The sequence below is a fragment of the Gekko japonicus genome, unplaced genomic scaffold, assembly GCF_001447785.1.
Source record: "Gekko japonicus isolate JY-2015 unplaced genomic scaffold, Gekko_japonicus_V1.1 scaffold2595, whole genome shotgun sequence".
Lineage (NCBI taxonomy): Eukaryota > Metazoa > Chordata > Lepidosauria > Squamata > Gekkonidae > Gekko > Gekko japonicus.
The window spans coordinates 16,864-28,378 of record NW_015165320.1 but is presented as its reverse complement, the minus strand read 5'-3'; the positions used below and the strand labels follow the sequence as shown (position 1 = coordinate 28,378).

The 11,515-nt window shown below is 38.8% G+C and overlaps 1 protein-coding gene across 1 annotated transcript in view; it reads right to left on the bottom strand.

Moving 5' to 3' along the window:
* Positions 1 to 2,073, bottom strand: part of LOC107109813 (glutathione S-transferase C-terminal domain-containing protein-like) — a gene marked incomplete at its 5' end in the record, with an annotated part of 24,553 nt that extends 22,480 nt beyond the window's left edge. Inside the window, 3 exons of the mRNA XM_015410517.1 lie at positions 315 to 443; positions 1,699 to 1,743; positions 1,958 to 2,073. Coding sequence (XP_015266003.1) covers positions 315 to 443; positions 1,699 to 1,743; positions 1,958 to 2,073 — 290 coding nt within the window. The remainder of the gene's footprint in view (positions 1 to 314; positions 444 to 1,698; positions 1,744 to 1,957) is intronic.
* Positions 2,074 to 11,515: the final 9,442 nt, after the last annotated feature.

Below are 11,515 nucleotides of genomic sequence, written 5' to 3'. Positions count from 1 at the left end.
AGGGAAAGACAACCTTACCTTCTCACAGGTACCCTGAACATTAAAAATGTTATATGTTTAATACTGGTTTTTCTCTCTTATGTTTGTGATTCAGGGGGAGCACAGGGTATATAGTAGTCATTTTGCAACTTTGGTTCATGTAACTATGAATGTCACCCCTGGTGAGCTGTGGAGTGAGCACCACTGCTCCGAGCCATCAACAATAACGGGCTTTACAGGAAAGAAATGTACATTTTCACATTAAGCAATGGCTAAAGTATTTTGATTTTTAAAATATTCGCAAAGCATGACATTAACATTTCACAATTACTTACCCCAATATTAAAAATTCCTTTAAAATAGTCCATATTTGCTTGGATGAACCAAATGTTGTTTAATCCCAATTCATCACTTCTTTCTTTAGCACGTATCAGCGACAATTCTTTATTTTCTACCAATACTATCTACGCTTCACAGAAACAATAATTAGTTATGGTCAGTTTTTAATTTTAAAAATATCACTCTGATAATTTTGAGACACACGCGCACGCACACACACACTAAACATCCTAAACATCTGTATCAATCTAGCCATTGGTACAGTTAAATTCTGCCTGACCTGATCTTTTAGCCAAAAATGTACAACTTTTCATGCATGCCACTTCTAACAGGGTTGCCTTCCTGTTACTAAGAAAGGACTACTTCTGTCAAAGCAAGACTCCTCGTTTAGCAGAAGGGAGCTGTAGGACCCAACCCACTGTATTTATAAGTATCCAGAGTTAGTTCTTATACAAGGGGGGGGGAGTACTAGTGGTATTTGCTAATGTCTATTTCATGAATTTCCAGAAACACACTTGACGGCAACGGGGGCTAATTGTGGAAAAGAACAAATTCCAGATCCCAAAGCAATGTGTGAACAGAACTTTGGTTTGTTTTCAAGCATTTGGAAGAGAGTCAACTTTTGCAGGTTGTAGGCTCCGATAAGATCAACTAAAATTTTGCAGAGAAGATCTCTCTTAATAACGAATACAGAGATGTACTACCCTTTGGAGAATGTCTGCTGCTATAATTTATGAGCTACTTAATATATGAGGTAGTGTCTGACAAACATTCTATATTAAAGGAAAAGGAGGAAGAAGAGCAATTGCCTCTCTGGTCTGCTGATTATATTGGGCTGGATCCAGAATAAATTTTCCAATGGCAAAATGGAACTTCCCTGCCTCCTCCCCCACTTCACTGCAGCCCACTGATCTCCACAAAATGCTACTCTTGAGGGACAGATAACCCTGGGATAGGTATGACCACATTCACTTCATCAGGGAACAACACCATTTACTTATTTCTTGGATCTTCTCTGGGATAGGTATGACCGGGGATCACAGCAGGAAGGAGAAAATCAGTGGTAATTGCTATCTTAGTCTCTAACCCAAGATTTCCAATTAAAAGTTGGAACAGAGATAGGATTGTTCAGTGCTTTAAAAAAGTTTGATTGGCTTTCCTTCCCCTGCAGCCTCTCCCGAGAAAAACAATGTACAGTTCCAGCTGCTGGGATGGGCCAGTCCCAGGTGCATGGTACTGGCCACCAGGCCTAGCTGTACAGTAGAGAAAAGTGCAAGGACTTGTGGGGGGGCACCTCACTTTCAGAAAGTTTGCCATCAATTGTATACCAGAAATTCCAGATTATCAAAAGTCTGTACTGACTTTTCATTGACACCTTACCTGGCATGATGGCAGTATATGAGCAAGAACAATTCCAACATGGCCCTGGTGAAAAAACAGAAGAAAATGCTGAAGTGAATATTAATCCCGCTGATCTGATCCACTTCACAACAATTATTCCAAAAAATACTGACAAGAGACTGAAAGCAGATTAAATTCCTGCATTGTTTCTTCTCTGCTTTCTTGGTCAAAGTGCTTGTCAACTTAGAAAGACCAGAATCAAACGAGCCTACATTTTATTGAGGAAAACATGCATTACCCCACCGCTGCAAAAGTCCACAATCACATCTCCAGGCCTAGCTAGCTTTCTCACTAAAGCCACCAGGTTGTTGAGCTGCTGCTGCTTCCTCAAAGCACGATCACTGGACATCTTTCCTAAGGATGAAAACAAGGAATTACACATTTATCGTGACTTGTCAGAATAATTTCAATACATTCTCAATTTAACTTTTAATCATTTTGACTTTTAGCTTGCTATAATCCACAAACTTTGCAGAGATAACATCAACATTACATTGCAAAAACTAAGGAAAAGGATCTTGCCCCAGGGCACCTGATTTGAAATATTCATGTCTCACCTAACACTCTGAGGCAGCTTAAGTATAAACAGCCAATATGGGCAAGAGTTAAGGCACAAAAGTGCTAAGACTCATTCCTCTATGCAACTTGTACACATCCTTCAGTTTGGAAAAATTGCAATTTTGTGATAACCAGAAGCTGCTGCAATCTATAATCACATGGACCTGAACAATTAGTGGAACAATCATCATGCCATTGGAGCAAGCTATAATGTATCATTTGATAATCTTATCATTCATGTTGAGTTCAAAAATGCACATATATCATTCAGCGATTGCAATGTCAAGTCATGGCTTGACATTGTAGATACACTACTACAAAGTTTTATCATCTTAATATACCATCAAACAGTATATTTAAGGTTCTAATGAATAGAAATAAAATACAGAGATCCTGAAACTTAACGCACATGCTCCTCTTATCAGATTTATGTTCTTAAAGAGATATACTGTCCCTTTTTTTTTGCATTGCCAGATTATTGCTGATATAGCCATATCTATTCACATTCCTCTTTAAATGTGTGTTTATTATGCATGCAGAAGTTATGGTTCCTGATATGTTAAGAATCCTGTGCTAAAAAATATTTTTGGGCTGCGGTCACACGGAACAGAAGCCACACAAGTGAGACGGAAAACAGGCGGAGTTTCCGGGCGCGATCTCACCAGCACATCTGGGAAGCGTAGCACTCCCATGGCACAACTGAGGCTTCCAGCCGAAACTGCGTGGCAATAAACTAGTACCTCGGAGGTACTAGTTTCCGGAAACTGCGGGGCAAGGGTGGGCGTCTGATCGCGTTTCCGGTGGCATCCGGCGCCCGCCCATGTCCCCTTGCAAATAAGGTGTGTTTTTTTTGTCCACGTCTCTGTGGATGCGCACACGCACCCAACGGAGCATGCGCATTCGTCGTGTACACACACAAAAAAAACAGTTTGCCGCGGCGCGCGCTTCTTCGTTGCGCGCCGGCTTGTCCTGTGATCAGCACCTCTCCCTTGCCATGGAACCTCCACGGTACCTCCACAGGACCTCCACGGGAGGTCTGATGGAGTAACTGCGCAGTAGTTTGCCCCAGGGCAAACAGCCACGCTTCTCCCTCGCAGTTTCCTGCCCGTGTGACCGGGGCCTTGGTCTGTTTTTCCCTTTGTTTGCACGCAAGTTGTCTTCTACTCTGCCGTGGATTGCCCATCAGTCCATAAAATGGGATAAAAATGTGGAAGAGTACATAATCATCCCTTTCCTGTAGTGTCAAAGTGTTCTTAACCTTTTTACTAAGCACTGAATCTGCAGAAAGTTGTCCAGTGAAACTGTTCCAGGTTGTGAGGGGTTTCTGTGGTTGAACTCTGGTGACATGAGCCCAATTTGTACTACAGCCCTCTTGCTTGTTATTCCAGATTACAAGGCTACTTTATATGTCAAGTAGTCACCTTTCACTGTGAAGTCACAGGATGCATTTGGTACATGAAATGGTTTACATCCATGCCAGTTTACAGAAGATCCATCAAAGTATAGTCTCTTTAGATTATACATCATGTAAACATGGATTTACATGATTCAAGACATCTCTATGGGATAATTAACCCTAATTCAGGAAAAATAATAATGACTATTTCTCCTACGTTGCAATCTCTCTTGCTTATAGCTTTCCAATTGCCTTCTCACAATGCTTGACCATTCATTTTCAGAACAATTAAATACAATGTTTTATTTACAAGAAAATGATGTCTGTATCATAAATTACCTTTCAAATTTGAGAACATTCAGTTGCACCTTTAAAGGCTATTTTTATTTTTTACAAAGCATGAGTTTTATTAGCTACTTCATCAAATGCCAGTGTCTTTACTGTGAAATACTCCATGTTTCATACCATGCTGATACACAGTTCTGGTACAGCAAACATTAAAATGAGGAAAGAAAACTCTGGCACAATATGAAGGTGCAGACAGTACACAATATCCTGAAGCCAGAAATGTCCAGAGCATTCTATACTAAATTAAACACTTACTGTGACAAGAAGCGCTCTTTCGAGCAAGTCAGACTTCATTAAAAAGCACAGCCCCTCTCAAAAATATATGTTAATTTAATCAGAGATAAGGGCACCAATATTTTGAGAAGTGTGAGGTGTTGTTTTTTTAAGAAGGTCAGTGTTGACTTCAGTTTTCTAATTTATTCATCTTTGTTGCATGGAATATTAAGTTTCAAACTGCGCCTCCACTGTACTGGGGACAGAGATTCTTTAACAATATTCTCCCAGTAATGATAAAATGGACTTATCTGGATTCTACCAAATGATCAGTTTTGCATTTATCCTATTTCTTTATAATTAACAATTGCCTGGAGGCATCTGAGGCACTATACAAGATTTAAAAACAGGTATCAATAAAACTACAGAATGCAAATATAGCAAAACCAGTAACATACAAATGACAACAGCAACAGTATTAGATGCTACAGAAGTTGCTATGCCTCATCTCTATTAGCTTTTTGCAAAGCTAATCTTTAAACAATGTATTGTGGTGTTCAGCAAGCATGGGCCTCATTTCAAATTTAGATATTTGGAAATGCAACATTTTGCTTCACAGACTTAGAGAAATGTAAACAATGACTGTAAACAGGAGTTGCAACTCACAATGTAGAAATAAGAACGTGGATCACATTTTTTTTTTTACAAGGAACATGTATCACAGGATAAAACATTATCTTTCTCATTAATTCCCATGGATCACATTTGGATCACATTTTTTTTTAACAAGGAACATGTATCACAAGATAAAACATTATCTTTCTCATTAATTCCTTCTGGTCCATATACATTTAATTTGATGGGCAAGAACAAAAACAAACACTTCTGAGTTAGCAGTGTTGTTATAGCTTTAACTTATTTGTAGCCATATTTATCCCCCCAAATATACAGAACTCACTTATCAGCAAATGAAATGTCTCCTTACCCTCACCAAAGAGCACCTTTCTTTGTAGAGGAAATGCAGTGGAGCGGCTGTATAAAAACTCACAGTATAGGGACAAGTACAATTGTACTGGGGAAACAGCTGTCAGTTTTGAGCCACACAGGATGGTTAGTTCATCATCGTGTCTTCTGTGCAGTCGCATGGTTAGTTCTGCTGTTTTAGTTTGGGGTAACTGGATGTAATCCTGCATCCGAGGTAAAGGGGCCCTCATGTTGCTGTAGTGCATGAGCATACAATAATCCATATTTTTATATCTCCTGCTGAGATCCCCTCTGTACCAACTATCAACTGCCACCAACTTGCTCAGAGGAATAAAAAGCAGCATTCAGGTATCTATCCAAGATACCTGGACTAAAATTATATTGATAATAACTGATATCTGCATTAGTCATTAATTGCTCTAAGCCAATTGTTTTGCTGCAAAGAAATGTACAAACATACCAAATAAGTACCAGCCATCCCTCTATGTTTACATTAATCTGCACATGTGAAGAAGCAAACTTGGTGAAACAACTCCCCCACCCCAGCAGGATTCTTGTGCAGGAGAACAGCTTGGGGGAGAGGCAGGAACCCCCCCCCCCCCCATTCCAAGTTTGTCTCAAAGCTTCCTGGTACAGTGATTAAATATAGAGCTGAGTGATAGCCAATATTTGAAGCAATGGCAACCTCATTTAATAAATACTAGGGTTGCCAGCCTCCAGGTGAGGTCTGTGGATCTTCCACTTTTACAACTGATCTCCAGCTGACAGAGATCAGCTCCCCTGAATAAAATGGCTGCTTTGAAGGGTGGACTCTATGGCATTGTGTTATGCTGAAGCCCATCCCTCCCCAAACTCCGCCCTCTCCTGGCTCCACCCCCAAAGTCTCCAGGTATTTTCCAACCCAGACCTGGCAACCCTAATAAATACTAAAGAGCACAAGTGAGAGTTTGACCCTTGAGGGCCTTCAAGGGGACAAATACTAAATCACTGATTCTATTTATACAAGATAAACTGTGTGTGTCCTACTGTACAAAAGAGAAAGAAACCATCAGAGAGCTTCGCATCACAAATGCTTTAAAAATTACCGTGTTCTACTATGTCAAATATTTCTGAAAGATCTAGAAAATGACCTCTCACCTGTCTATAAGCAAATTAAGTATATCTGCCAGAGCTATCGGCAGATAACATACTACAAGTAGTTTTCTAAATTGACATTTAGAGTAAGATCCTTGGGGAAAGTATTCATCAGTTTCTTTAAGGGGTTCTACAGACCTCCTTGATTTGTTTACATAGTCAAGATGCTACTCCCACGGCAAATGCCATATTCTTATGTTTTAGAAACTGCATAACCCAGTTTAAGTGGTTCAAAGAGATCAGAGAGGTCAAGTCAAGTTAACAAACCTATGGACCACCAAAAAGAGCATATATGATTTGAGGTAGCTCAGCTCGAATATAATGTGTTGTGTATTATGTTTAACAAGGCAAACAGCTTTCTCACTTTTCTGTTTAAGCCAACGAAGTACAACTTCTAGACACAGCGATGGGAAGGAAGTACACACAAATTATGACTGAAAAGGTCATTTAAGACACAGCAGCACAAAACTGTCTTTCTAATTTTTAATTCTGAAGTCATTTCTGCTACTATTGCCCAACAACTTGTTCTGTACTAAAGGTAAGCTCTGTAAAATTAATCACTTCAAACATCACAAAATACCCGTTCTGAATATGCCTTCTTGGAAAGACCAAATAGCTACAAAGAATGGCCCTTGACAATATTAAATGAGAAGCTGGACAGGCTCCCCTTTAGAAGGCTTATATTGCTTGTATTTGAGAAAACTATTTGGACAACATACAACACAGTCTGAACAAAGATTACAACTAGTGGGAGTGCCAATAAGGAGACTTGAAGATTAAAAAGGGTCTTGGAAATAATTAAGGGCTGGTTGTTTTCTTTAGTATGGAATTTTGTTAAATTCCTAAAAGGCATTTCTTCAACATCTGATAAAGCAAAATGATGAACAAACCAAACTGCCAATGTTAATTAGAAATGTTTACTGCGTTATGGGTCCAGTGGAAAATAAATTTAAATCTCATTAGAAAATAAAAATCACATATACCTGAAGTTCTTTTCCCCCTCTTTCAAAATATCCTCTCTCTCCACTTTTATCTTACATACTGCCAATTCTTTGCGTTCTAAAATGATCTTAATCATATGATGGGTTTTGTTGGCATTACATATCCATGCAAAAATGATCAAATAGTTCTTAAAGAAATACTATGAGATCTCAATGAAGCACACAAAGGTTATTTTATTTATAAGAATTATATATACCGTCTTGCAAGAATTTTCAAAATTCACTGTGAAATGTAAAGCATCAACAATCAAATCATAAAACAATGCATCATCCTTCAGGAAAGCATTCCAGAGTTCTTGAGCTTCAACAGTAAAGTGTCTCTCACTGAAACCAATCTGGTTTAGACAGGAGGGGCATACAGAAGGAAATTTTACCCTGAGCCTTTTTAGGGTTTTACAGGTCAGAGCTTGAGCTCCACCCCCAAGGAGTTTCCCAACCTGGAGTCAGGCAACCCTACTCCCTCACTCCCCACCAGTGGCCAGGGAGGACCTCACAACCATACCTACATGTGAAAACCCAGAACCCAAGTTCCACACAAAAGATATCTTCATTCTATTGTACACACAGTTCCCAGCCTGGCACAATAAATCTTTGAGAAGAGATGATAGGGAGAAAAGCACTTAGCCAGCAAGCAACTTTAACGCCCTATCCAAGATACAGAATGGAAATAAAGACAAAAATACAAGACAGAAAGTAATTGCAATGATACAACAATTCATGTTTTGCACAGTCCTAATGTCTGGTTGTGTTACTTTAAGCTAGGGCCCAATTAACGTTCCAAAACCAGGTTTTCTGGCTAGTCCACAGTAAACCAACCTAGAGGAGACAGGTCAGAAGTTGCCCAGGTAGAACCAGGAGGTGCTGTAGAATAAGCAGGGAAGGAGTTTCAGATAGGAAGGGAGGACTCTCTAAATACGATAAGAAAAGGGAAGGACCACCTGGCAATGGGTCTGACCAGCCTGATACAGAGGATGGAGAAGTTAATCAGTGGTGACTGGGTAAAAGGATGTGGAGGATCAAATTCAGGAAGGAAAGCAGAGAAAAGGAGAGGAAATCATACTCCAACCGTCTTGAAGACAAAGCGTCTGGTGACTTAGCACTCACAATGGTGGAAGAAGGTTCTGGAGGGGAACCAGCTACCAAGATGGAGAGCTTCAGATGCCTTTCTTATGCACCTGGAGTTACCTGGGCACCAGTGGAGGAGCCCTGCTATTGGTGCAGAACTAGCACCCACAATGGCACTAGGCCAAAGCTTCAAAACCTGGCTGCCCAATGGTGGGGTTTGGGTTCCATTATGACTGCTCACTGTAACCCAAGAACCTTCAAACGACATCTGGTTCCATTATGACTGCTACAGCATCAGGATTTGAGCCCACTGTAACCCAAGAACCTTCAAACGACAAACCTGTACACAAATATTTCTTGAATGGAGAACAAGGAAGATTGTATAGAATCATCAAGCCTTCTTTCCTACTCAGCAGCTACAAGTAGGTAGCTCAGAGGTCCCCATCCTTTTTGAGCCTGTGGGCACCTTTGGAATTTGGAGAGAGGATGGTGCACCACCTCAAAATGGTTGCCACAGGAGACAGAGCCAAATATCATACTTTCCTCCTCATTTTGCAAAAGAATTGCAAAAGGGGAATAAAAAATAAATGGAGGAAAGCTCCCCCCCCCCCAGGAGTGGGGGGTGGAAGGGAGAAAGAGAAAGGGGACTAAAAAGAAGGAAAGCCTGAATTGGTAATGAAACCACAATCCTAGATGCTTACTAGTCCTCCTGATCTTCCAGTGGCTGCTGCTGCTATCATATCAACAGAAAACACCTTCATCTGAATGAGCCCTGGCTTACAAAGACCCCATCTAATATCTGAAAAGTTCTGTATGATTTTCAGGGGAAATACTGGTGGGTGCCATGTTGGGGAACCTTGGGTTAGCTTAAGTTTCAATTCAGTGAACCAAACAGATATGAAAGATTCTGATACTTCCATTCCCCAAAAGCAGAAGCATCTCTGCATCTCCACACCCTTGCAATTATTATTGTTGATTGTGATGATATGCGATTCATCAAAAGAACAGTGGTCTGGTCAGTATCGAGACATGGCATACTACCCTGCTCTTCTTATGGTTTTGATTAGCAAAAAATGAAGCACCTTTCAGACTTGGAACTATTCCATCATCTGGTTTTAATTAAGTATCTAACAACAGGTTGGCTACTATATGCAGCATTGTATTACATTTTCCTAATTTAAAATAAAAGTCACACTTCTTAAAAAGATCAAACCACAAGTTAATAGAATTTATAAATACAAATCTTACTATGTTACTAAATCTCTAATACCAGAGAATTCCAGTTTATCCCAAAGTTTTTTTAATATTAATTTTTATTGAAACTGAGAGCTTAAATGAATTGCAGAAAGAGGTAAGAACAATTTGGAAATATCAAAAAGGTTGGAAATGACTACTACAGTACCATTAGACTGTCACAACTACTGGCAATTTCTAGTGAGCAACATATAACAAGCATTGCAGAATGAGTTTGGTATCTGCAGACACACGAGACTATTTTATGTGATTTTGAATGTCACCATCTTCTAACATACACATGCCTTTTTAGATAATACACAGCTGAACTAGGCATTACTAGAAGCAGTTAAACTGCTAATAGCCAATATGTTTCCTGGAATTTGATGTAGCCCTGAAATGAGTTGAACTACCTATTTCCTGGAAACATGGTAGAATTATATCAATATCACTTCTCGGGAAAAGCTCAGCCTGAATCACAATGAGAACAGTAGGTAACTTTTTGAAAACAAACAAACAATTATTTCTAGTACATATTGCTGTCAAGAATGGGAACATACTAGATGATCTCAGCAGTGTTCCAAATAAAGCAATATTATTCCCCCCCCCTTCCTATATTCTAGTGCATCTTGAAACAGGTATAAAGCTAGCTCACAAGCAACAAGTAAAACCACAACCTGGATTCAGTCATCTACATCTGTTTTTAATTAAAACTATCCACATCTTTATATCTGATCTACTAACAACTTCATAAATATATTTTCTAATGTTATAAATAAAATTCAGTAAATCTTCTATTCAAAACAGTTCAATTTGCTTCTGTAATATTTATGTTACATTAAAATTTCAGAATATAAATTACACAGAACTGCAGGCTGTCCAAATTTCCCCAGTGATAGTTACTCATGCTTACACAAATATCAAACCCAGCTAATTCTACTAAAATAAAGAGAAAAATCAGGCACATTTTCTTGAGACTTAGAGTTTAGAATACTCTAATTTATAGGTACTCCCCAGTCCAGCTATCCGTTAATGCAACTTCAAAAAACCACCTAGAACTCTTGCGCTAAGCAGTCTTTCCAGGGTGGGCTTTTGCATTACTCATTGTGTTATTAAGATAAAATGCCAAAGCAGCTATAAATCCCTTTATTAGCTTTTGGAAGAGAAACCAAGATGCGGGTGGAAAATAAAGCTTTTGCTCACTACTGAGAGTCTGGACACCAGCCCAATGCAGTGTTCAAGTCCTCTGAGATTTAAAATTAAGATTTCAAAAAATATACTTTGGTCATCAGTTGTGTAAAAAAAATCCAAAACTTTTTGTAGGCATCTAGACATCTCTTAAAGACCGTACAGCCTATTTAAATACACATAGAAAGCTGTCCATCAGGTTGATAAATATACAGTATCATAATTCTATACTGAAGCTTCAACAATTGAAGCATCAAAAATGGTAAAATGAATGCAAGTACCATAAAACTTAATTTTTTTTAACACATTTTATTGTCGGGATATTACAACATGTCTAAAATTATAACTTCACATTTGTCAAATAACCTTTTTCTTTTCCCCCTCCCTCCCATTCCCAGGCTTCCCGCAATGCTCCCACCCCCTCCATAATACTAATTTTTACTTTCCATATTACACCACTTGTTACTTCATCAAATAACTTCCCTTAACTTATACTTATAATCTAATTCTTAGGTAACCTTTTAATTATCTATTCAATTAATTCATTTCTGTTTTCTGTTCTTAATAGCTATCAAAGCAAAGTAAATTATTCTTTACATCCCAATGTTTTTCTATGTATTCTTTAAAGTCCATCCATTCTTCAAAAAATTCTTCATCTTCTTTATTGTTAAGTTTC